Source organism: Symphalangus syndactylus, chromosome 5 (genome assembly GCF_028878055.3).
Source record: "Symphalangus syndactylus isolate Jambi chromosome 5, NHGRI_mSymSyn1-v2.1_pri, whole genome shotgun sequence".
In the NCBI taxonomy this organism is placed as follows: domain Eukaryota; kingdom Metazoa; phylum Chordata; class Mammalia; order Primates; family Hylobatidae; genus Symphalangus; species Symphalangus syndactylus.
This window is the reverse complement of record NC_072427.2, coordinates 120,921,289-120,949,015: the sequence shown is the minus strand read 5'-3', so window position 1 is coordinate 120,949,015 and position 27,727 is coordinate 120,921,289. Positions and strand designations below refer to the sequence as shown.

At 41.9% G+C, this 27,727-nt stretch overlaps 1 protein-coding gene across 3 annotated transcripts in view; it reads left to right on the top strand.

Annotated features, from left to right (window-relative positions):
- The window catches only part of TMOD2 (tropomodulin 2), a 70,572-nt gene that overhangs the window by 18,897 nt on the left and 23,948 nt on the right, over nucleotides 1-27,727 (top strand). For 2 of the 3 annotated variants that reach the window (XM_055279142.2, XM_063640691.1), the window contains exons 2-7: nucleotides 2,227-2,421; nucleotides 4,132-4,288; nucleotides 9,633-9,755; nucleotides 12,842-12,928; nucleotides 16,092-16,222; nucleotides 17,792-17,899. In XM_055279142.2, coding sequence (XP_055135117.1) covers nucleotides 2,296-2,421; nucleotides 4,132-4,288; nucleotides 9,633-9,755; nucleotides 12,842-12,928; nucleotides 16,092-16,222; nucleotides 17,792-17,899 — 732 coding nt within the window. In that variant the 5' untranslated portion in view covers nucleotides 2,227-2,295. The remainder of the gene's footprint in view (nucleotides 1-2,226; nucleotides 2,422-4,131; nucleotides 4,289-9,632; nucleotides 9,756-12,841; nucleotides 12,929-16,091; nucleotides 16,223-17,791; nucleotides 17,900-27,727) is intronic. The other variant, XM_055279143.2, reaches the window with a different exon arrangement.

The window sequence follows — 27,727 nt, the reverse complement described above, 5'->3', positions numbered from 1 at the left end:
CCAGGTGCGGGACACAATCTCCTAGTGTGCCGTTTTCCAGGCCCGTTGGAAAAGCGCAGTATTAGGACGGGACTGACCCGATATTCCAGGTGCCGTCTGTTTTCCCTTTCTTTGACTAGGAAAGGGAACTCCCTGACCCCTTGCGCTTCCCGAGTGAGGCAATGCCTCGCCCTGCTTCGGCTCGCGCACAGTGCGCTTCACCGACTGTCCTGAACCCACTGTTAGGCACTCCCTAGTGAGATGAAACCGGTACCTCAAGCAGAAATGCAGAAATCACCCGTCTTCTGTGTCGCTGGGGCTGGGAGCTGGAGACCGGAGCTGTTCCTATTCGGCCATCTTGGCCGGAAATCATTCATTCTTCATTCTTATGATTTGAACTCATAAAAAAAGATTGACGTGCTCAGATCACTCCCTACTTTAAGAAGCTGCTGTGGCTTGCCATTCCCAACAGAATAAAGTTCAGGTCCCTTAGCAAGGCGCAGAAGGAAGGCCCTTCACAGATGTCCCATCCTCGTCTTTAGTTCCTTCCTCTCCTTTCCTCCATGAATCCCCCTCTCTAGCCACGCCACCTGCTCTACCAGCATATCATTTACTGTCTTACCCTGCACCCCTTTGTGCTGTTCCCTTTTCCTAGAATGACACTTGCCCATTCATATCCACCTTATGACCTCTTCTTTCAATGCTCAAACACAGCCTCTTTTTCAGTTTCCCCTCAAAATTCCCCCACTTACTCAGTGATTAGTTTCCCATGTGTTTTCAAACTACTTTAAACATTATGTCTAATACTTATGGCATTATTGCCGTTTGTGTGAGAGTCTCACTAAGCTGTGATCTTGGGGAGAGGGGGCACTTTGATAAATATAATTTTTTTTTTTTTTGAGACAGAGTCTCACTCTGTCACCCAGGCTGGAGAGCAGTGATGCCATCTCAGCACTGCAACCTCTGCCTCCCAGGTTCAAGCAATTCTCCTGCCTCAGCCTCCCAAGTAGCTGGGACTACAAGCACATGCCACCGCACCCAGCTAATTTTTGTATTTTTAGTAGAGATGGGGTTTCACCATATTGGTCAGGCTGGTGTCAAACTCCTGACCTCAGGTGATCCACCTGCCTCGGCCTCCCAAAGTGCTGGGATTACAGGCATGAGCCAATGTGCCTGGCCTCCTCATGTGTTTTTAAACCTACTTTATACATTACGTCTAATACTTATGCCATTATTGCTATTTGTGTGCCTGTCTCACTAAGCTGTGATCTTCTTGGGGAAAGGGGGCATATCTTGTTTATCTTTGTATTTCTGTTTGCTGGAACTATGCCTGGCAAATAGTAGGTATATAACAAATATTTATTGGCATGAAAGATGTGATTGGTGGTAATACTAAGGAGAAACATAGTCAGTGAAGTACATTACCGTTTCCTGAATGAGTATTATCTTTCAAAGGAAGATCTGTAGAATCCTCTGCAAGGAGAAAGGGATTGAGTAAAAATTGCATTTTGAGTGAAAATTTAGAAGTGAGATGGTATAAAAAATAAAGGTTGAGAGAAGAACGGCCTGGGGGTATAAAGAATGAATAGGTAGAACAAAAGGGAAATGGGACTAGAAATAGAGTGGAAAACAAAGCAAGGAGAAAAATAGAGAGAGTGATCATGTGGCCAGGATTTTAGAATCGCACTTAGTTTAATTGCAGTGGAGTTACTGGATAATGCTTTCTCACATAGACGTTCCAAACTCTCGTTCCTGAATGAATCCCATTTTGTATTCTTCACATCACTCTCTCCCTGAAAAGACACAAGTATGCTTCTTACAACTGCCTTACAATTAGTGCATTGTTCTCCCCTGTTTTTCTATGGAGAGCCAGGGAAGGCAGAGTAGTATAATGGAAAAGCACCCACTATGCTGGGAATCAGAAGGCGGGGCTCACCCATCCCAGCTCTGTGACCTCGAGCAAGGCAGTAGGCCACTGTCACCTCAGAACTGTCATCTATAAAATGGGAATGATGATATCGGCATGGGCTTCCTCACAGGATTGTTGTAAAGATCAAAATAAGTGAAATATGTGAAAACACTTTGTAAGCTGTCAGGTTGCTCTGCAAATGAAGGGAATATTACCTTTTTGTTGAATTATTTGTTCAATACAGTAGGCTCCATTGGAGGCATACTTCTGTCTCCTGTTAATAAGTCCTGTTTACAGGATGGAGATTATTTTTTATTGTGTTTCTTTTTTATTAACAGTATTCTGAAGTCTCAGGAAACTGGACCATTTAAATGTGCATGGCCCATATGAAAGGCATATAAGAAGCCATGGCACTCCCCTTTCAAAAAGAGCTGGAGAAATACAAGAACATTGATGAAGATGAGCTTCTTGGCAAACTCTCAGAAGAGGAACTGAAACAGTTGGAAAATGTTCTAGATGACCTAGATCCTGAGGTTAGTGACATGGAACTGAAGCAGAGTGGTTAATGATAGTATGGATAAAAGGCATGGCTTGGTCCTTAAACAATGGTAGAAATCCCTTAGCTCTGAATGCACATTTTCTTTTCTTCCTCTGATTGGTTCTGGGTCACCTGTGTTTACAAATTCATAGAGAACCTCAGAGCCACTACAGTGTGATACTGCAAATGTATTTCTCAAAAACCAGCCCAATGTAAATGGGGGGAAACATTTTCCATTGGTTGAGAAAGGACTAGTCTGGTTTAGGGGAAAAAGAAGGAAAGAGGAAAAGAGAGCAAATCTTACTGAGTTTTTTCTGAGTCATATATTTCTCTGGGCACAGAAGCCCTTGAGGTAAACTTTATTAACCCCTAGACATGGAGAGGTAATTTATATAAGATTCCACACTGGTAAGTGTCAGAGATGGTATTTAAACCAGGTTTTTAGCCCCAAATGCAGAATTTTTTTTTTTTTTGAGACAGTCTCACTCTGTCACCTAGGCTGGAGTGCAGTGGCAATATCTCGGCTCACTGCAACCTCTGCCTCCCAGATTCAAGCGATTCTTCTGCCTCAGCCTCTCAAGTAGCTGGGATTATAGACACACGCCACCATGCCTGGCTGATTTTTGTATTTTTAGTAGAGACGGTGTTTCGCCAGGTTGGCCATGTTGGTCTCGAATTCTTGATCTCAGGTGATCTGCCCACCTCAGCCTCCCAAAGTACTGGGATTATAGGCCTAAGCCACCACACCTGGCCCCAAATGCAGATTTTTAAAAATATCTCATTTCTTTCAAATGCACAAATAATGTGAACTCTTTGATGAACTTACAACAATGAATAGATTAGACTGACTATAATCATGATACCAAGTTCATTTCAATGGAGTTTCTAATGTTTTTATGAGTTCTTGAAAAGCTAAGTCGCTTGTTATATTGTTTGATTGGCAAGCACTTTCTTCAGACCTGCTGGTATGATCTTAAACTTAGAATTAGCAGTACTTTTATAAAAAAAGATATGCTGGAAATTGCTCCGTGTAATTTTTTAAATAAAAAGTCAATTATGGTAAAAAAAAAAAAAAAAAAAAAAAAAAGAATTGGAGCCATCCAAAATAGTGATTTTACCATAAATAAAAATGTAACTAAAACAAAATTATATATATGGTATTCTGATATGTCAGATACTTTGGATATGGTATTTACTTTTAAAAATACAGATATTCTGTTGTTGTTGTTTTTTAACTTAAGGAAGGAATCTCAAAGCTTTATCAAGCAGGCATTAACATCGTCATAGTATTTACTTATCAGCTTGGCTGCTTCTGCAGGAGAGGGGTTCCCCATGTCGGCTCCTTGTTAGAGTCTCATGTTTCTGTCTGGGAGCACCTTGGGTGCAGCCCTAGCCAAACCTAAGCATGATCTACAAGGAAAGAGGTCTTTTGCCTCCATGTTTTAGGAGGCAGCTTCAGAAGACTCAGAGGCTGCTCTAGCCATTTATGCGCTGCTTGAGCTCATTGGGAGCCACCTCTCAGCGCTGAACATTATACCAAGTAGGGCCTCAGAGGCGACCCAGAGCCCCCAGCCCTCAGCTCACACGCACATTCTGCGTGGGTATCCTTCCTGCTTCCCCAGCACATAATGAGTGGGAGTGGAAGAGGAAGTAGCAAAGTACAGGCCGGCAGTCTTCCTTCCTGCTCACACCTCTGTCTTGTCAGAGTGCCATGCTACCGGCTGGATTTCGACAGAAAGACCAGACACAGAAGGCAGCCACTGGCCCCTTTGACCGCGAGCACCTCCTCATGTACCTGGAGAAGGAGGCTTTGGAACAGAAAGATAGAGAGGACTTTGTGCCCTTCACTGGAGAAAAGAAAGGTAAGGACCAGGCAGAGCATCTTGGAACAGAGGCACTCTTAATTAAGATTATCTCTTTTTATTTTATTGTCATGGAGGGTCAAGCAAGGGAACTGTCCCTGAAATGGGAAATAAGCCCATGAACTGGATTCAGTATTTATTTTATTGTCGTGGAGGGTCAAGCAAGGGAACTGTCCCGGAAATGGAAAATAAGCCCATGAACTGGATTCAGTGTTAAAAAGAGTCATGGCTGCTGGACATATGTCATTCTACATTGGGCTAAACCCATAGGATGTGTAACACCAAGAGTGAACCCTAATGGAAACTGTGGACATTGGGTGATAATGATGTGTCCATGACGGTTCATCAGTTGTGATATATGTATCGCTATGGTATAGGATGCCATTAGTCGGGGGAGGATGAGTTGGGGAGAGTACATTGAAAGAAAAAAGAAACATGATCAAATATGTAGGCTAACTACTTATGGTGTGATAGTTCTCAAATTAGTTTAGTGAAAAAATCTTGAACCCCAAAGAAAGTTTTGAAAATGTGAGGCGGTGTCATGCCTGAGAGTTTCCTAGGCACTGGCGTGTTTCTCTTAGCCTGGTGCTTTACCAACTTCAGAAGTCCCTCAAGGCCTTCTGCTCCATGTCCAGGATGGCTCTAGCACTGCACCCCTAACCTTAGAGGCTACCATTAAAGTCTAGTGCAGTCATTCATGCATCCATCATCTACTGAGTGCCTCCTCTGTGCAGAGCCTTGTGGCCAAATACTAGAGCCACAGGCAAATAAGACCCTGCCCTGCCCTCAAGGAGCTTGTAGTCTAGTGAGAGAAACAGGATGACAGAGCTAGGAAGGCTGTGAGGAGCAAGGAGTTGTTTTTCCATGCCAGGATTGAGCTCTGAGCCAAGAATAGGAAACCCTCCTCCTTAGCTCCTGACCCTGTGCTCCCCTTGGGAGGAAGAGTGACTATCAATAGCCTGTCCAGCTTCCTCAGCTATAGACAGTGACTTGAGCCCTAAGATTCTAATGGAATTATTGATAACCTCACAGCAACTACAATCTTTTTATAATACAAATCAGATCATGTCGGCTGGGCGCAGTGGCTCACACCTGTAATTTCTGCACTTTGGGAGGCTGAGGCAGGAGAATCACTTGAGCCCAGGAGTTCAAGACCAGCCTGGGAAACATGGCAAAACCCCATCTCTACAAAAAATACAAAAATTAGCCAAGCATGATGGCGCACCCGTGTTCCCAGTTACTTAGGAGCTGATATGGGAGGGTCGCTTGAACCCAGGAGGTCAAAGCTGCAGTGAGCCATGATCATGCCACTGCACTACAGCTTGGGCAACAGAGTGGAATCCTGTCTCAAAATAAATAAACAAACAAACAAACCAAATCTTGGCATTTCCCTTCTTAAAGTCTCAAATCCTTACTGTGGTCTTTAAAGTAGATATAGCCTCCATCCAGCTCTCTACCTGCAGCTGGCCTTCCCTTGCTAATCCTCAGCCCCCACTGTCTTCATTCACTTCCCTGAACCTGCTCAGTTCTTTTCCTCTCTCAGGCTGGTCTTCTCATGGACTCTTCCTTCTGACTCATGTTGCCATTTTTTACATCCTAAGGGTCTCAGCTTAAATTTCAGGGACTCAGGCTTTCTCTGACCTCTCTTCTTTCTATCATGACAGCTACTTATTGCTTTCACAGCACTGTAACAATGTTCATCACTTTACTTACTTTGGTTTTTGCATGTTTTCATGTGATAGGGTCTTTTTTTTATCCTGGCACAGAAACTGGCACGGGAGGCACTTGATAAACATGGATTCAAGTGAATGGCATCTCAGAAATCTGTACTGTAGCAGTGGGAGCAGGAGCATCCAGCTCCTAGTTGGCATGAGGCAGAGTGCTACTGCCTTGTCTCACATAATGCCGAGGCTACCCTCTGTATTGTGCACATTCAGTGGATCACGCACCATTGAGAATGTCATTAAGAAAGTAAAATTGGGCCACATGCAGTGGCTCACACCTGTAATCCCAGCACTTTGGGAGGCTGAGGTGGAAGGATCCCATGAACCCAGGAGTTCAGGATTGCCATGAGCTATGATCCTGCCACTGCACTCCAGCCTGGGTGATAAAGTGAGATTCTGTCTCCAAGAAAATAATAAATAAATAGAGTAATGGTGAACAGTGACAAACCAGGCAAATAATCAAGGATTACTGTGAAAATATGGATCTGTTTCTGTAGCAGCATAGTTGCTATTGGACTAATTTAATTGTGAAAAGAATTATAATGTCAAATCTTCAATAAAGTCCCAATTAACATCAAGTAGTGACAGCATAATAAGGGGAAAGCTGTTATCTTTTGTTCTTAATGTAGAGGTCTGAGGAGTGGCTATGGTAAATTATCTCATGATCAAGATTAATCTCCAGATGGTTGGTGGGGGAGTTAGGAACTTAAGAGCTCTCTGAGTAATAGAGATATAAAAGGGATATATGGTTGCATAGTGTAGCTTAGGAGAAGGTTGAGAAGTAGCACAACTGAATAAAGTGAGCAGGGAGCAAGTTTTCTAATCAGAGCAGCAGAGCAGAGTGAAGAGTATGCAGGGGCCCTAGAAGGACCAGTGAGCTATCCAAGAGCAGCGGGAGGCTGATATGAGGTCCTCAAGAGAGGCTGCACAACTGCAGTTCTGAATACTATGTACTGGCTCACCTCAGGTTCCTGGGCTACATTTTACTCTGGTGCAGAGCTTTGCTTAGAACTTGTTATTTGGAGGCCGGGCGCGGTGGCTCACGCTTGTAATCCCAGCACTTTGGGAGGCCGAGGCGGGTGGATCACGAGGTCAGGAGATCGAGACCACAGTGAAACCCCGTCTCTACTAAAAATACAAAAAATTAGCCGGGCGTGGTGGCGGGCGCCTGTAGTCCCAGCTACTCCGAGAGGCTGAGGCAGGAGAATGGCGTGAACCCGGGAGGCGGAGTTTGCAGTGAGCCGAGACTGCGCCACTGCACTCCAGCCTGGGTGACACAGCAAGACTCCGACTCAAAAAAAAAAAAAAAAAAAAGAACTTGTTATTTGGTTGGACCTCCAGGAATGGATCTGCATCAGCAGTTCTCCTGAATACCAATAGCTGTGTACCTCGTGTTTAGTACCAGGAAAGAGGAACCTAGAAAATCCTATATTAGGTTGGGCATGCCTGTAATCCCAGCACTTTGGGAGGCCAAGGCAGGAGGACTGCTTGAGCCCAGAAGGTCAAGGTTACAGTGAGTTATGATTGCACCACTGCACTCCAGCCTGGGTGACGGAGTGAGACCCTGTCTTTAAAAACAAAGAAAGAAAGAAAGAAATCCTATTTTGACTCTAGACCTAAGATCATCTTGGCCAGAAAGAAAATGTTTCAGGCCATAGACGCTAGGAATGTTAAGTCTGAGATGAGCCCCAGTATTTGAGATGTTATTGATTGGTTGATTTCTTTTTCCATTTTCTATCTTCTGGCCATCCTCCTAATTTGTTTCCCAGTGTATTTTCCTTCTTTCTGAGAAATGTGATGGCTAAAGTGATCCCAAGGCAGGAAGTAGGGTGCATGTCAGTGATAACGACCTTGTTGCCAGGATGCCCCAGACTGACCACAAGCAGTGCCTTTCTTTCCTGTCTTTGGAGTGCCCAGCTCTGACACACTCCTGTTTGCTTATCCAGCCATTTAACAATATGGTGAAACAGGAAATACACAGCCGTTGTAATCAGGGAAGTCTCCTGGAGAATTCTCATGCATGAGGGTTATTGACTTTGGGTTGGACCCTTTCTTTTCCCATAGGAGTGGGATAAGCCGGGCTAGCCAAGGAGACCTGGAGAGAACTTGCGTCCCAATGGGCTGAAACTGGAGCGAGATGAGCATTTAGGGAACTCTGTAGATCAAAATGGAAGAGAACAATTTCAAAGATTATGCCCCAAAAGTCAGAGCAGCTTCAAAAAAGAGAGAAACCAAGAGTCAAAAGCTGTGAAGAATTAGAAAGGAATATGAATGCTCTGGGATGTTTTGATCATGGCTCTAGAATGTCCATGGTGCACGTGTGGGATGTGGATGTGTTGGCCTGGCTCAAAGTTAGGAGCAGTAACTGTGCCATCCTCCTGGGTACAGCAATGTTATTTCATCAGTCCAGAAGTTTGAGCTGGGAGTTAGGGAATAGATATCAGCATTTTCAGAAGTGAGTGGGGGACAAAATAAATGGAATCTGACTGACAGGATGAAGTGGGAGATGGTGGCAGAGGATGCATCTGTGGGAAACACAGAATGTCTTGCTGCTCACAGACCCCCACTATCTCCAAGTATAGTGACCCTGATTTTTCCTTACAATCATGCCTGCTTTGGTGACTCTAGAGAGGTGGCTATGTCCCCAGGTCACTACACTAGCCCACCTGACCCCAGATATGGCATGCTAGTTGTCTGCATTCCCAATTTAGAGGGAGCACTCCAGGGGATCACCAGTTTGTTACTCAGGAACTCCTGGTGCTGTTTAGACGAACCTGCCCCTAATATTTGCAGGGTCCAAGGCAAGAATACAAATAGAAGCCCACATTACACATTTTCCAAATATTTTAAAGCTAACAAACCATTAAAATATGTTGTATCCTCCTTTAGATATACCTAGAAGGCCAGTATTCTTGGACTTCCAAGAGTTCTATGCGAGGATATTGATCCGTCCCACACTGCCAGGGCCTCAAACACACATGTTGGACACCCAAGCCCACATATCCAAGCTTCATCCAGGCTCCCCCACAAATAGCCTCCCCTTGACCTGGGGGTACACACCCAGCAGCGTGACCTGCCTTCTGGAGGACAGACATGGGAAGGGGTTTATGGAGGCCCTAGAGGCAGGCTCAGGGCTCTTTGGGCAAGGCATTCCAGGGTCCTAGGTACCTGAAGTGTGGTCTAGAAAGTGGCGTATATGCTAGATGGGAATATCCCTTTGGCCTCATGGTTTCTCCCCTGGAGGGGAGAGGTGCAGCCACAGGAAGACTAGTATGGGGTCCTCTAAAGTGCACGACTCAGGGCAGGGCCTCTCCTGCCCAGACCCAAGGGCAGTACTGCCAATAGGAGAGGGGTAGAAGCCACCATTTCCCTCTATGTTTAAGGACTATAGTCTCAGATCTCAGTGTGGCAGAATGCAGCATTCCTCCTCCAGTGTTCCTTCCCTCTGACAGTGACTTACTGATGTTGGCACTATCCTGGCAATCCAGGAATCTCAGTTGGATATGAACTAGCGTAATCATATGGGTCTCAATGGCCAGAACTGCATTCTCTGCTCAGTCTACTTGCTCTACCAATAAGGCAGTAGTACTCAATCTTTTTGTTTTTCTTCTGATTTAAAGGGAGAGTCTTTATCCCTAAAGAAAAACCTGTAGAAACTCGTAAAGAAGAAAAAGTGACCCTTGACCCAGAACTGGAAGAAGCTTTGGCCAGTGCCTCTGACACCGAACTCTATGATCTTGCAGGTTAGTCCTGAACTCTGGGAACTTTCCTGTCTGGCTCTGTGACCTCCTGGCATGCACTGGCACCCATGGCAGCAGCCTTTGAGCTTCTCTTAGGTAGGAGAATGGCAGGTTGACACCAGCCATTATGAAACTGTAAGTCTTGATGCAGGTGACTTAACCTCTCTGAGCAAATGTTATTTTGCTCTATTTCAGCTGCAAATAATACCCATCTCACAAAACTCAAAAGTTACTGTGAGAAATTAAAGCAAACAAATATGAAGGAGTGTTGAGAATTTAAAAATAAAACAACAGCTCTTTTGCTTTCTAAGAAGCTTTCACATTTGGCATTTTATCATCACAACATTTCTATGAAGTTCTTGTTCTTCCCACAGTCATTGTTCCACTTTGATTCAGAAAACGCTAAGAGGTCTGTTAGCCTTCTAGTCTTAACAATAGCAACATGATAATAATTATTATTATTTAAAATGCAGATAGAAAAAGGTCAAAGAGTACAAAAGAATGTGCAATGAAAAGTAAGTCTCTCGACCTTAATTACCTAGGCCCACTCCCATGTCTTGTATAGCCGTCAAGAAAGATTTTCTGCATCTACCAGTAGATTTATACATTAGATCTTCCTTCTACATACCCAGGGTTATTAGATCACCACAGGATAGAGGTGCTTTAAAAACCAGTCCACAGCTTTGGCAAGAATTTTTATTCCATTGGAAGACATAGAATAATCACCTCTTTCCTCCCAGGAGAACCAGCCTTATTCTAATATGTACCAGCCACCCCAATTGCATTTTCATTCCTTCTGTGATGATATCAGGAAGTTCTCATGTTTGTGAACTTAGTATTGACCGTATTGACCACTGCAGGAGTTGAGGCACTGGCGTCACCTGGTGAAGAAGGTGTTTTGCACCCACTGGTCTTAGCCCTGGGGTTGCTGTGGAGGGATCCTGTTATGGCTACTGCTCCTCCCAGGGGTTGCCTCGTGGTCTTTACCAGAATTGCCCAGAGGGACAATTCGGGGCTGAACTTGAATTCCCAGGAAATGCCTTGAGAAAGGAAAAAGAGAAAAACACCAATTATTTGGAAGATATTAGATCGTGAAATTCATACAGTAAAACCAGAGAGAGAATCCAAATAGAAAACTGTCCTTGTTCATCCTTAACTCAGCTTCCCTCCCTCGTCATGTGTTCCCTAGGAATTCAGAAGGAAGCCTGGCTGGGGGTGTTGGCAGCATCTTCTCTAGGGTGGGCCCTTCTGGAAAATTGAAGGCAGCTCCATGGGCGGATGGGCTGGCAGCCATTGAGTTTTAGATAAGAAGGAGTGTCGGCATAGTGCCCATGTTATTGTGGCAGATAGAAAGCAGACAGAAAGTTCTTCAAGGGAGTGGTAGTTGACCTGCAAAACAGCACCTCTTAGACTGGCTGGGTGTCAGTGTGGTCACCATCCAGAGTCTAGTTCCCAGCCCTAAACTGTGGGAGCTCTGGACTGGAAATTTGATCTTATCAGCATATATAGAAGCAGTCAGATTGGAGCAAAGTGGTGGGAACTGATCCATTAGCCCAATTCACAGATAACAGATAAAAGTGAAAACCTGGCAATGGGAGCCAAATTAGAAGTTACTTGGTGAGCATAGGGCGAGAAGATACGTTTGTTGTGTGGCCTCAGTGTTCATCAAATGGGACACCTTCTTCTTCTCCTGTCCCCTTCACAGAGATACAGTGACATTCTTTTTTTTTCTTTTTTTTTTTTTGAGATGGAGTCTCACTCTGTCACCCAGGCTGGAGTGCAGTGGCGCAATCTCGGCTCACTGCAACCTCCACCTCCCGGGTTCAAGCGATTCTCCTGCCTCAGCCTCCCAAGTAGCTGGGATTACAGGCGCCCGCCACCACGCCCAGCTAATTTTTGTATTTTTTGTAGAGACAGGGCTTCGCCATGTTGGCCAGGATGGTCTCGATTTCTTGACCTCGTGATCCGCCCACCTCTGCCTCCCAAAGTGCTGAGATTACAGGCATGAGTCATCGCGCCCGGCCCACAGTGACAAATTCTTATTTATTTAACAAGAATTTGTAAAGCACTTAGAGCAGTGCCTGACACATAGAAAGTCATTTGATCTTGGTAATAAAGTATAATTATTATCCCTGTTTTACAGATGAGGAAACGGAGACTCAGGCATTTAACAACTTCCCAAGTCACACAGTTTAACGTGGTCAGAGTCAGGATTCTTGACTGCTCCCGAGTCCCCCTCTTCACCAGGTCCTTGCTAGCTCTGACCATTTGCCCTTCCTTGTGCTGTGCCAGCTGCCTCCCTCCTTCAATATGTAGCTTACAGTAGAGCTGATAAGCATCTCAGAGGCACTCCTCTGCCACCTGTCAGCAGATTATTATCCCTTCTGGGATCCTTCTTCAGGTGGCCAGTATCACCTGGAATTTCATTAGCAAAGGGAAGTCTGCGTAGCAGTTGCAGGTTTAGCCTGCTCCGCGTTCATTCTTCCCCAGTGTTGTTTCCTGCATTCTATGCTGCCTCCTGGTGCAAGTTCTGTGTAATACAGGAAGCTGAAAGTCTCAGTATGCTTAGCTGACCTTTTCTTTGCTGATGTTGCTTTTTTTCCCCCACCCTGGAATGCTCTGGAGACAATTATATTTGGTACTGAGAGATGAGGAGGCTGACATTGAAAGAGGCCTCTGGAAAAATATATGCAGTAATCTATGTAATGTTAGATCTTAAAAACCCTTAGTCTCAGTCCCACCTTCTCATTTTACAGATAAGAAAACTGAAAGGTTGAGTCTATTTAACTATGTGGTCTAGGCAGATTTTCAGTAAATTGTGGCCATAACTAGGCCACCGTTCCTCAGATCCTAAATGATTCTACATGTGGAGATGTAGGAAGACAGGAAGATTACTGGTGGTCTTGAAAGGAGGTTGTTTGTAAGTGTATTTAACACTATACATGTACCATACGCTGTGCAAGGAAAGAGGAGTCAGGGACTTATCTTTATGATGTGAAGAATTGTTCTTCAAGGGGCAAATTAACAATGTGGACATCCTAAGGTGCTTCTCCAAACTTAATGCTCATTTGCTGACTGTCTGTTTTTAGCTGTCCTTGGAGTACACAATTTGCTCAACAATCCAAAGTTCGATGAAGAAACAGCCAACAATAAAGGTGGCAAAGGACCTGTGAGAAGTAAGTTGATGTGCAATCTGTGGTTTTGTAAAGCTTTGGAGCCTCCAGCGTTGCTGGTAGGAGAGAGGCCTGTTGACTCTTGCAGGCTTTACACTGTCATTTCGCTAGGATCACTGGGCTTTAAGCAATCAAACCAGAACAGAGCAGCTGACAATGAGAGCTCCATCTGGCGGTGAAACTAGTACAAATCAGTGTGTGTTGCCCAGAACATTTTCTTGGTAGATCTGTTTAGTCAGAAGATGAAATTGTTGATATATGGGTTTGCATTAAATGGTATAATCCATATTCATGAAAAAAAATTGCTGATCTAAGATTGCTTGGTCATCACAAAATGCAGCGTTTCATGTTCCTAAGGATGTTTTAATCAACTATGGTAGCTTAAATAAGTTCCCTTCTCTATTTGAGTGTCTTTTTGTCTCAATAATAGATGCTTGTCATTAGAATTTGAATGCCCACTTCCCTCAGAGGGCATGAAAGACATGCTGGAATGGACTTATGTGCACAGGACATTCCACAACACCATCTTCTATGTCATCATTTCCTGTAGATGTGTACAATTAATTAGACTTTTTTATTCATTCATTCATCAGTCATCCACTAAATACCTACTATGTGTCAGGAATGTTCTAGGCTTAGGTACAAAGATGAAAATGGTCCCTTCCCAAGGGAATTTATCTGTCCGGGGTAAGGAAGGACCAATAACCAGATCATTTCAGTACAGTGTGATCCATGTGTTTTGAAAACTCATAGAAAATTACAGCTTTTTTTTTTTTTTTTTTTTTTTTCTTTTCTTGAGACGGAGTCTTGCTCTGTCACCCAGGCTGGAGTGCAGTGGCACAATCTCGGCTCACTACAACCTCCACCTCCTGGGTTCAAGCGATTCTCCTGCCTCAGCCTCCTGAGTAGCTGGGACTACAGGCGTGTGCCACCACACCCAATTAATTTTTAGGATTACAGCTTTTCTTAGGTTAATTTTATTTTATTCACTTTAATAGAGACTTGGGAGATGCTTTCTAATCTCAGTAGCATATATATGAAATATTATTTATAGTGGTAATTTAGACACACATGAGCAATATTCCTTTTATTTTTTGAGATAGAGGCTTGCTCTGTTGCCCAGGCTGGAGTGCAATGGTGCAATCATAGCTTATTGCAGCCTCCAGCTCCTGGACTCCAGCAATCCTTCCGCTCAGCCTTCCGAGTAGCTGGGACTACAGGTGCATGCCACCACACTCAGTTAATTATTTTTTTTGTAGAGACAGGATCTTGCTATGTTGCTTAGTCTGGGCTTTCTTGTTTCTTATGCATATGGATAAAACATGCTCATCCTTTTTAGCTTCAGCATCAAAGGGTAACGTTCTGACAATGTTTGCTATTAACAGTCTGGTGCATAACCTTCTGGACGTTTATACATACACATACAAATATTAACTTGTCTTCTAATTGTGGCCTCTTACAAGTACTTATAGGTTTCCTTCATTCTTTTAATGAGTAGATAACTTTTTTTTTTTTTGAGATGGAGTCTTGCTCTGTTGCCCAGGCTGGAGTGCAGTGGCACGATCTCGGCTCACTGCAAGCTCCACCTCCTGGGTTCATGCCATTCTTCTGCCTCAGCCTCCCCAGCAGCTGGGACTACAGGCAACTGCCACCACGCCCAGCTAATTTTTTTTTTGTATTTTTAGTAGAGACGGGATTTCATCGTGTTAGCCAGGATGGTCTCGATCTCCTGACCTTGTGATCCACTCGCCTCGGCCTCCCAAAATGAGTAGATAACTTTTTTAATGGATAGATAATGAAGATACTTTTTTTTTTTTTGAGACAGGGTCTCATTCTGTTGCCCAGGCTGAATTCCAGTGTCACTACCAAGGCTCACTGCAGCCTCAAACTCCTGGGATCAAGGGATTCTCCCACCTCAGTCCCCTGAACAGCTAGGACTACAGGCATGCACCATTACACCTGGCTAATTTTTAAACTTTATTGTAGAGGCTGGGTCTCACTATGTTGCCCAGCCTGGTCTCAAACTCCCAGCCTCAAGAAACTCTCCTGCTTCAGTCCCCCAAAGTGCTGAGATTATAGATGTGAGCCACCATGCCTGGCTCCTGAATAGATTCTTTTAATGAATAGACAATGAGTTGTTACGTGATGATGCTGTACTCTATTTACCCATTTTCATATTGATGGACATTTTGTTTATCATGTTTTGCTGTCACAAGTAATATATCAGGGAACAGGGAACACCCTTGAATATATATCTTTATGTATCTGTGCTATTTTTGTAGGTAAGACTTCTAGATATAGAATTGCTGGGTCATAGAACATGCACATCTTAAATTGTGATAGATAATGCCAAATTACTCTCCCAAAACGTTTGCATCAGATCACATTCCCACTTATAGAGAAATGCGAAGATGCTTTTTTCTCCACATTGTTGCCAACTCCAAATGTTACCTCGTTGTACACTTGTTTGCTAATGAAATGGTATCTCATTTCTTTATTTTGGAGCTTAGTTACTTTTTATATTTTTTGGTTGAGTAACAGATTCTTCTGAGCATATTATTGGTTCATTTTTAATTGGGTCACCTTACTGATTTGTAGGAGCTCTGTGTATATTGGGATATTAATCCTTTGTATCTCTGTTAACTATTTTTGAGAATTCTTCCATTCTTCTTTTTTATCCCTTTCTCTTCCCATACTTTCCTTGAAACTAAAGCTCCAGAATAGAACTCAGAGGAGGGTAGGGTACAATCAAGAGGCCAGAGGGGTATTAAAGTTTGGGAAATGAAGACTTATTGTGGTGTCTGATTTGTATCTCAGATCCTGTAGTCTAGTTAGTATAGTCTGACAGATGTCCATATGGAGCAGCAATAACTGCCCATGGATATTTTGAAAGTTGGAGTTTGCTGCAGGGTTTCCTGAACTTTTGGGTCCATGCAGTGTTAGCCCCAGGGAATTCTCATTGCAGTTGAGAAACACCAGCCTTCCAAACTGTGACTCAGAGCTATACCACTCCCATGCTTGCTTAGCTGAGAATAAACCTACTGTCATTGCTATTAAAGTGTTATTGGAATCAGAGCATATGAAAGAAATGTCATTTTGGGGGAAGTCGCCACTGATTTTGATAGGAGAGACTTTGCATTTTTTAAAATGAAAACTTGTGTTTTAGATGTTGTCAAAGGTGAAAAAGTAAAGCCAGTATTTGAGGAACCACCAAATCCCACAAATGTGGAAATAAGCCTGCAGCAGATGAAAGCCAATGATCCTAGCTTGCAAGAAGTCAACCTCAACAACATTAAGGTATTTCATTGTGATTATCATCAGTCACTTAATTTATCATGAGGTCAGAACACTTACCAGAGATGACCGATTGCTTGTTTTCACACCTGTTTGCAGTTCTTTGTAGTCACTGAGTTGGAGTCAAGGTATCCTATTCAAAAGAAGTGGGTTTTGGAAAACAGTGATTTCTATAATTATTTGAAAAGAATCACCATATCTGAGTTAAGCATAGTACATTAGTTATCTCTATTGCTGAGTAACAAATTACTCCAAAACTTAGAGGCTTCAAACAACAGACATTTATTATTTCACAGACAATTTTTCACTGTCAGGAATCTGGTAGTGGCTAGCTGGATAGTGTGGCTCAGGGTCTCAAATGAGGTGATAGTGAAGTTGTCATCCAGGGCTGCAGTACTAGGCTTGCCTGGGGCAGGAGGATCCAATTCCAAGATGGCAGAATCGTGTGGCTGTTGGCAAGAAGCCTCTATTTCTCACCATGTGGCTCCCCAGAGCGAGTGATCCAAGACAGAAAGATGAGAAAGCAGGAAGCCACAGTACCTGTTATGACCTGTTTTCTGAAGTCACATGTTGTCACTTCCACTTTATTCAATTTGATAATAAGTCATGCTACTCTCAAAGGGAAAGAGTAGAAGAGAAAGAGAGTGAGAGAGAGAGAGAGAGAGAGAGTGTGTGTGTGTGTGTGTGTGTGTGTGTAAACATTACCTGAAGTCTCTTTTGTTTATTATTTTTGGGCCAATTCTTAGCATTTAATAATAACCAACTTTTATTGAGTACTTACTATGCACCATGTGCTTTGCTAAATACTTGGAATTTATTATCTCATTTAATTATTAGTTGGACTAAAAGAGTTGTTAAGGTCATAGAGTTAGGCTATAGTGCAGCCAGGACTCTTCTCCACTTCTAACTGTACCCCATATTGTCTCCTTCCCCAATGGTCATTACTGTGCTAAATGATCTAGAAAAAGGATTACAAAGATGAATAAGATTTATTCAGTCTTTACTCTGAAAACAATTGTACTAGGAGAAAAACACTAAACAGATAATTATAACATGATGTGATGAGCCCCCAAATGTCATTGAATTGCAAGAAAGAAAAATTTTAATGTTACCTATGAGATCCAGTAAACAAAGGAGATGATATTACATCTGAGTCTTGAAAGAGAAAAGGACAAAAGGAATTTCCAGGCTAAAGGGAAAGCATATATAAAGGTCTAAGAAAGAGAAAGACTGTGGTATATTAAAACAGTGGCAAATATGTCAGTCTGGCTAGAATACAGAGTGAAAAATAAAAAGAGGGAAGTATAGTATGCGCATACTTTCTTGGTTAGGGAAAACAGAAAGACGACACTCAGAGGTACCATAGTGGTACATTAGATTCCCCTATTGGACACTAAGTGGTGCTGTTGGCTCAGGATAGCTTGGTTGCTGAAGGCTAGGTAATGACCCTCATTTAGAAGGGATATCATGTATTTATCTACACATATATGGTATTTAAAGGTTGTGGGTTCTTACCTTGGCAAGAGTGTGCCATACAATGGTCATCAACTAGCCATGTCTTCTCTGTCTTAGAACATTCCAATTCCAACCCTGAGGGAATTTGCAAAGGCTCTGGAGACCAACACTCACGTGAAGAAGTTCAGCCTAGCCGCAACTCGCAGCAATGACCCTGTGGCCATTGTGAGTAAAATTCTTAGAAATATAACATGAAGTTATTTGATTCACTGGAGGCTCTATTTACTTTGTTTCATTAGCTAACAATTTTTTAGATCTGGTAAACTTACATTCTACGCAGTTAATGAGCAAAATTATAGTTACAATGCAGTAGTAGAACTTCAGAACTGAACTGTCAGATGCTTTAAGTTATCTGGAATTTTGTCAGCATTACAATTTTCAGAGAAAGAAACAACATAAGTTTGGCATTTAACTAACTGAACATTCAGAGTTTGTTCTGTGCTTAGGATACATTTTCTAAAACTTTTGCATCTACAGTCATTGGATATTATGACCCTAAAATCCTTCATGAACTAGGCATCTATAGAAATATTGAAGTAGCTGGGCATGGTGGCTCATGCCTGTAATCCCAGCACTTTGAGAGGCCGAGGTGGGTGGATTATGAGGTCAGGAGTTTAAGACCAGCCTGGCCAATATGGTGAAACCCCATCTCTACTAAAAATACAAGAACTAGCTGGGCATGGTGGCACATGCCTGTAGTCCCAGCTACTTGGGAGACTGAGGCAGAAGAATCACTTGAACCCGGGAGGCAGAGGTTGCAGTGAGCCGAGATCATGCTACTGTACTCTAGCCTGGGCGACAGAGGGAGACCCCATATCAAAAAAAAAAAGAAATATTAAAGTATATTTTGATCTTTGAAATGGATTAATATGTGTCTAAAATATCTTAGACAACCAAATCATGAAATATTTTGTGTTTGACACCAGAATGTGAAAAAAATAGCCAGCCAGATGTGGTAACGTACACCTCTGGTCCCAGCTACTTAGGAGGCTGAGGTGAGACAATTGCTTGAGCCCAGGAGTTCTAGGCTGCAGTGAGCTATGATTGCACCTCTGCACTCCAGTCTGGGCAATAGAACGAGATGATAGATAGATAGATAGATAGATAGATAGATAGATAGATAGATAGATAGACAGACAGACAGATAAAAGAAAAATAGCCAACTAAAAGTTCTATTTTTCCTATGCATTTTAGATAATTTAGCCAAATAAGAAAGCCCCTTGACCCAGGTAAATACTTTTACCATCACTATCATGATTTTTATTCTTCCTATCAATAGCCAATTAGTAACTCCTCCTATTAATAGCTACTTTATTGAGGAATTAGTAAATACCAGCACTGATCTTTGTGCTTTCCATGCAGCATCTCATCCATTTGTCACTGTAATACTGTGAGGTATATACTATTATTAGTTCCAACTTTAACAAATGAGAAAACAGCCTCAGAGAGGTTAAGTAAGCTATCCAAGATAATACAACCAGTAAATGGCAAAGCCAGAATTCACTACCAAGTCTTTCTGGTTCTACAACCAGGAAGCTTAACCATCAAGCTATGCTAGATTTACACACAATGCCTGGCTGTCATACATTTGCTAAAATATGTCACTTATCAGAAGCCTGGGCATCAGCCTGTTGTTCTATGGCATTTAATGCTCAGCCCTTGAATCAAGTTAGAAAAACAAAAGTTGTCTGGACTTGATGGTTTGATTTAAAGTAACGTGTATTTTGGAAGATCTAAAATAGCATTTAAAACAGATGACATGAAAGTAATGACTACCTATCATGGTCCTGTCACAGAATAGATGTTTGAAAAGTACTTGTTAAATAAATGAATGATCATAACCTCCAACCTCTAGCAATAGAGAATGTTTCTATGGTGATCACAGCAAACTTGAAATAAGCACTTATGTAAAAGAGGAACCAGGCTACAAAAATCAATGTTTTTACCAGCAGTTATTACATATCTAAATTTGTAGATTGAAAGCAGTTTTGAATTTGAAACCTATCATTAAAATAGAAAGATGGCAGAACTAGATAATTGGTAAGGTGAAATGAACAGTTGAAGGATTCTTATCTCTGTATGATTTTGTACTATTTCTGCCCTTTAGTAGATTTTTTTCAGTAAAGCAAAAATATTCACAATATACTTTGTATGTAAATGAACAAAGGGATAAAGAAATGACTTGTCACTTCTGTTTAATATATTATTTTGAGTAAAATTGCAGGGGTGGAGTTAGTTCACAATCAACTCTCAACACTACTGGTAAATAATCGAATTCCTATTCTAGACCAAATAGATAACTTACTAAGTGGATTAAATTCCATATATAATAATCACTTTGATGCTGTTTTTAATGCAACAACTATGTGTTGAATGCCTATCATATGAAAAGCACTACGCTAGGAGCTGGATTTTTTTGGTAACACTTTTCAGGCAAATTTGACCTTTTGTAACTTGCTTTTTAAAGAATACTTTATTTGGTAACTAATGTTGGCAAAGGTGTGGAGAAAGGGGAACACTTGTATACTGGTGGTGGGAATGTAGAGTAGTACAGCCATTATAGGAAACAGTATGGAGGTTCCTCAAAAAACTGAAATTAGAACTACATATGATCCAGCAATCCCACTGCTGGGTATATATCCAAGAGAAAGGAAACCAGTATATTGAAGAGATATCTGCCCTCCCGTGTTTACTGCAGCACTATTGACAACAGTCAAGATATGGAATCAACCTAAATGTTCATCAACAGATGAATGGATGCTGGGCGTGGTGGCTCACGCCTGTAATCCCAGCACTTTGGGAGGCCAAGGCGGGTGGATCACAAGGTCAGGAGATCGAGACCATCCTGGCTAACACAGTGAAACCCCGTCTCTACTAAAAATATAAAAAATTAGCTGGGTGTGGTGGCAGGCACCTGTAGTTCAAGCTACTCAGGAGACTGAGGCAGGAGAATGGCGTGAACCCAGGAGGTAGAGCTTGCAGTGAGCGGAGATTGCGCCACTACACTCCAGCCTGGGCAACAGAGCAAGACTATCTCAAAAAAAAAAAAAAAAAGAAAGATGAATGGATGAAGAAAATGTGGTATATATATACACACTGAAATATTATTCAGCCATAAAAAAGAATGAAATCCTGTCATTTTCAGCACCATGGATGGGACTGGAGGTCATTGTGTTAAGTGAAACAAGCCAAGCACAAAAAAAATAAATATAGCATGTTCTCACTTACATGTGGGAGCTAAAAAAAAGTGGTTCTCATGGAGGTAAAGAGTAGAATGGTGGTTATTAAAGCCTGGGAAGGGAAAGGAGTAGGGACAAAGAGAAGTTGGTTAAGAGGTACAAAAATACAGTTAGTTAGAAGGAATAAGTTCTTGTATTCAATAATTTATTATAAATTTCAAAATAGCTAGAAGAGAAGAATTGTAATGTTCCCAACACAAAGATAAACCTTTGAGGTGATGGCTATTCCAATTACTCCAGTTCGATCACTGCAAACACGTTGTATAAAGGTATCAAAATATTACATATACCCCCAAAAATATGTACAACTATTATTAATAAAACATTTTTAATTTAACATTTAATTTAAACACTTTTAATTTATTTGGTATATCATAGTACAGTCTATAAAAAATAGAGGGACCACAGGAAGATATACATATATATATACATATACATATATATTCATTTATATGGATAGAGTTTTCAAAATATGATTTTGCTACTGTTTTCTGAAGAGCATCACTCCTAATAGAAATTTTTCCCTTGTTCTTCATTCCAATTCTAAGATGTGGCACACCACTCTCCTCCCCTCCTCACTCCCCGAATCCCCCCTCCTCAAGGGTAAGCAGAGAAGAGAGAGGCAGAACCAAGGGAAAGAAGTGATGATTTTAGGAAAGGTTTTCTTCGTTGTTACTGTGCCTGGGTGACTATTTTATTGAAAGTCCTGGCAGAAAGTCTCCATTTTTAGCATTCAAACATGGGGCAAAAAGGCGTTTCTTGGTGGATGACATTTGTGGACCTCAAACCTTATTCTGCTTTCATATTATAAATTATTATTCTGATATATTGTTAGAATCAGTGAAGCCCTGTGTGACTGGCATCCGTTTAGACATGTCCCCATTTAAGGCTGTTTTGCATTCAATCAGAAAACATATTTTGGGGTTTGTGGTGAACACAAGCCATTTTACAGATGAGGCAACTGAGACTCAAAGAAGTTGAATACTGAACTAAGATTACACCGCATGTGGCCAAGCCAGGATGCAAATGTAAGTCACCTGTGATTGAGTTTAGTTTACCGTGCCCCAAGCACTTCTATATAACCACATCTATAGCAACTGAGCATTCAAATGGAATTTGTCCCCACTGAATGCCAATGAGAAGGCCCAAATGTATTTAAAATGCTACTGTTATTTACAATGAGGCCACATAAAAATCAAGAGTTTAGGACAGCACTGTTTATTGGAAATAAAATATGAGAGGTCACTTCCAAGATGGCCGAATAGGAACAGCTCCGGTCTACAGCTCCCAGTGAGATCGACTCAGAAGATGGGTGATTTCTGCATTTCCAACTGAGGTACCCGGTTCATCTCACTGGGACTGGTTGGACAGTGGGTGCAGCCCATGGAGGGTGAGCTGAAGCAGGGCAGGGCGTCGCCTCACCTGGGAAGGGGTTGGGGTTGGGGGATTTCCCTTTCCTAGCCAAGAGAAGCCATGAGTGACTGTATCTGGAGGAGCAGTAAACTCCTGCCCAAATACTGCGCTTTTCCCACAGTCTTCGCAACCAGCGGACCAGAAGATTCCCTCCCGTGCCTGGCCTGGCAGGTCCCACACCCACAGAGCCTTGCTCACTGCTAGCACAGCAGTCTGAGATCCACCTGGGATGCTAGAGCTTGGCGGGGGGGAGGGGCATCTGCCATTGCTAAGGCCTGAGTAGGCGGTTCTATGCTTACAGTGTAAACAAAGCGGCAGGAAAGCTCTACCACAGCTCAGGAAGGCCTACTGCATCTCTAGATTCCACCTCTGGGGGCAGGGCATATCTGAACAAAAGGCAGCAGACAGCTTCTCCAGACTTGAACGTCCCTGCCTGACAGCTCTGAAGAGAGCAGTGCTTCTCCCAGCATGGCGTTCGAGCTCCGATAACGGACAGACTGCCTCCTCAACTGGGTCCCTGACCCCCGTGTAGCCTGACTGGGAGACACCTCCCAGTAGGGGCTGACAGACACCTCATGCAGGTGGGTGTCCCTCTGGGACAAAGCTTCCAGAGGAAGGATCAGACAGCAATATTTGCTTCTGTAGCCTCCGCTGGTGATACCCAGGAAAACAGGGTCTGGAGTGGACCTCCAGCAAACTCCAACAGACCTGCAGCTGAGAGGCCTGTCTTTAGAAGGAAAACTAACAGAACGGAATAGCATCAACATCAACAATAAGCACATCCACACCAAAACCCACATCAAAGACCAAAGGTAGTTAAAACCACAAAGATGAGGAGAAACCAGAGCAGAAAGGTGGAAAATTCCCAAAACCAGAACGCCTCTTCTCCAAAGGAACACAACTGCTCACCAGCAAGGGAACAAAACTGGACAGAGAATGAGTTTGACGAGTTGACAGAAGTAGGCTTCAGAAGGTCGTTAATAACAAACTTCTCCGAGCTAAAGGAGCATGTTCTAACCCATTGCAAGGAAGCTAAAAACATTGAAAAAAGGTTAGATAAATGGCTAAATAGAATAACCAGTGTAGAGAAGAGCTTAAATAACCTGATGGAGCTGAAAACCACAGTACAAGAACTTTGTAACTGAAAACCATAGTACAAGAACTTCGTAAAGCATACACAAGCTTCAATAGCTGATTTCGATCAAGTGGAAGAAAGGATATCAGTGACTGAAGATCAAATTAATTAAGTAAAGCGAGAAGACAAATTAGAGAAAGAAAAGTGAAAAGAAACGAACAAAGCCTCCAAGAAATATGGGACTATGTGAAAAGACCAAATCTATGTTTGATTGGTGTACTTGAAAGTGACAGGGAGAATGGAACCAAGTTAGAAAATACTCTTCAGGATATTATCCAAGAGAACTTCCCTAACCTAGCAAGGCAGGCCAATTTTCAAATTCAGGAAATACAGAGAACACCACAAAGATATTCCTTGAGAAGAGCAACTCCAAGACACTAATTGTCAGATTCACCAAGGTTGAAATGAAGGAAAAAATGTTAAGGGCAGCTAGAGAGAAAGCTTGGGTTACCCACAAAGGGAAGTCCATCAGACTAACAGCAGATCTCTCAAGCCAGAAGAGAGTGGGGGCCAATATTCAACATTCTTAAAGAAAAGAATTTTCAACCCAGAATTTCATATCCAGCCAAACTAAGCTTCATAAGTGGAGGAGAAATAAAATCCTTTACAGACAAGCAAATGCTGAGAGATTTTGTCACCACCAGGCCTGCCTTACAAGAGCTCCTGAAGGAAGCACTAAACATGGATAGGAACAACCAGTACCAGCCACTGCAAAAACATGCCAAATTGTAAAGACCATCAACGCTATGAAGAAACTACATCAATTAATGGGCAAAATAACCAGCTAGCATCATAATGACAGGATCGAATTCACATATAACAATATTAACCTTAAATGTAAATGGGCTAAATGCCCCAATTAAAAGACACAGACTGTCAAATTGGATAAAGAGTCAAGACCCATCAGTGTGCTGTATCCAGGAGACCCATCTCACGTACAAAGACACACATAGGCTCAAAATAAAGGGATGGAAGAAGATCTACCAAGCAAATGGAAAGTAAAAAAAAGCAGGGGTTGCAATCCTGGTCTCTGATAAAACAGACTTTAAACCAACAAAGATCAAAAGAGACAAAGAAGGCCATTACATAATGGTAAAGAGATCAATTCAACAAGAAGAGCTAACTATCCTAAATATATATGCACCCAATACAGGAGCACCCAGATTCATAAAGCAAGTTCTTAGAGACCTACAAAGAGACTTAGACTCCCACACGATAATAATGGGAGACTTTAACACCCCACTGTCAATATTAGATCAATGAGACAAAATTAACAAGGATATCCAGGACTTGAACTCAGCTCTGCACCAAGTGGACCTAATAGACATCTACAGAACTCTCCACCCCAAATCAACAGAATATACATTCTTCTCAGCACCACATCGCACTTATTCTAAAATTGACCACATAATTGGAAGTAAAACACTCCTCAGCAAATGTAAAAGAACAGATATCACAACAAACTGTCTCTCAGACCACAGTGCAGCCAAATTAGAACTCAGGATTAAGAGCTCACTCAAAACTGCACAACTACATGGAAACTGAACAACCTGCTCCTGAATGACTACTGGGTAAATAACAAAATGAAGGCAGAAATAAAGATGTTTTTTGAAACAATGCGAACAAAGACACAACGTACCAGAATCTCTGGGACACATTTAAAGCAGTGTATAGAGGGAAATTTATAGCACTAAATGCCCACAAGAGAAAGCAGGAGAAATGTAAAATCGACACCCTAACATCACAATTAAAAAAACTAGAGAAGCAAGAGCAAACATATTCAAAAGCTAGCAGAAAACAAGAAATAACTAAGATCAGAGAAGAACTGAAGGAGATAGAGACACAAAAAACACTTCAAAAAATCAGTGAATCCAGGAGCTGGTTTTTTGGAAAGATCAACGAAATAGATAGACCACTAGCAAGACTAACAAAGAAGAAAAGAGAGAAGAATCAAATAGACACAATAAAAAATGATAAAGGGGATATCACCCTGATCCCACAGAAATACAATCATCAGAGAATACTATAAACACCTCTACACAAATAAACTAGAAAATCTAGACAAAATGGATAAATTCCTGGACACATACACCCTCCCAAGACTAAACCAGGAAGAAGTTGAATCTCTGAATAAACCAATAACAGGTCCTGAAATTTAGGTAATAATTAATAGCCTACCAACCAAAAAGAGTGCAGGATCTGACCAATTTACAGCCGAATTCTACCAGAGGTACAAAGAGGAGCTAGTATCATTCCTTCTGAAACTATTCCAATCACTAGAAAAAGATGGAATTTTCCCTAACTCATTTTATGAGGCCAGCATCATCCTGATACCAAAGCCTGGCAGAGACATAACAAAAAAAGAGAATGTTTAGGCCAGTAATGATGAACATTGATGTGAAAATCCTCAATAAAATACTGGCAAACTGAATCCAGCAGCACATCAAAAAGCTTGTCCACCATGATCAAGTCACCTTCATCCCTGGGATGCAAGGCTGGTTCAACATATGCAAATCAATAAACATAATCCATCACAGAAACAGAACCAACTACAAAAACCACATAATTATCTCAATAGATGCAGAAAAGGCCTTCAACAAAATTTGACAGCCTTTCATGCTAAAAACTCTCAATGAACTAGGTATTGATGGAACATATCTCAACATAATAAGCTATTTATGACAGACCCACAGCCAATATTATACTGAATGGGCAAAAACTGGAAGCATTCTTTTTGAAAACCGGCACAAGACAAGGATGCCCTCTCTCACCACTCCTGTTCAACATAGTATTGGAAGTTCTGGCCAGGGCAATCAGGCAAGAGAAAGCAATAAAGGATAATCAAATAGGAATAGAGGAAGTCGAATTGTCTGTTTGCAGATAACATGATTGTATATTTAGAAAACCCCATCGTCTCAGCCCAAAATCTCCTTAAGCTGATAGGCAACTTCAGCAAAGTCTCAGGATACAAAATCAATGTGCAAAAATCACAAACATTCCTATACACCAAGAACAGAGAGCCAAATCATGAGTGAACTCTCATTCACAATTGCTACAAAGAGAATAAAATACCTAGGAATAGAACTTAAAAGGGATGTGAAGGACCTCTTCAAGGAGAACTACAAACCACTGCTCAAGGAAATAAGAGAGAGTACACAAACAAATGAAAAAATATTCCATGCTCATGGATAGGAAGAATCAATATCATGAAAATGGCCATACTGCCCAAAGTAATTTGTAGATTCAACACTATCCCCATCCAGCTACCGCTGACTTTCTTCACAGAATTGGAAAAAACTACTTTAAACTTCATATGGAACCAAAAAAGAGCCCGCGTAGCCAAGACAATCCTGGGCAAGAAGAACAAAGCTGGAGGCATCACACTACCTGACTTCAAACTTTACTATAAGGCTACAGTAACCAAAACAGCATGGTACTGGTACCAAAACAGATACATAGACCAACAGAACAGAACGGATGCCTCAGAAATAACACCACACATCTACAACCATCTGATCTTTGACAAACCTGACACACACAAGCAATGGGGAAAAGATTCCCTATTTAATAAATGCTGTTGGGAAAACTGGCTAGCCATGTGCAGAAAACTGAAACTGGACCCCTTCCTTACAGCTTATACAAAAATAAACTCAAGATGGATCAAAGACTTAAACGTAAGACCTAGGACCAGAAAAATCCTAGAAGAAAACCTGGGCAATACCATTCAGGACATAGGCATGGGCAAAGACTTCATGTCTAAAACACCAAAAGCAATGGCAACGCAACAAAAGCCAAAATTGACAAGTGGGATCTAATTAAACTGAAGAGGTTCTGCACAGCAAAAGAAATTATCATCAGAGTGAACAGGCAACCTACAGAATGGGAGAAAAAAATGTGCAATCTGTCCATCTGACAAAGGGCTAATATCTAGAATCAACACGGAACTTAAATTTACAAGAAAAAAGCAAACAACCCCATCAAAAAATGGGCAAAGGATATGAACAGACACTTCTCAAAAGAAGACATTTATGCAGCCAACAGACATATGAAAAAATGCTCATCATCACTGGTCATCAGAGAAATGCAAATCAAAACCACAATGAGATACCATCTCACACCAGTTAGAATGGCAATCATTAAAAAGTCAGGAAACAACAGATGCTGGAGAGGTTGTGGAAAAATAGGAATGCTTTTACACTGTTGGTG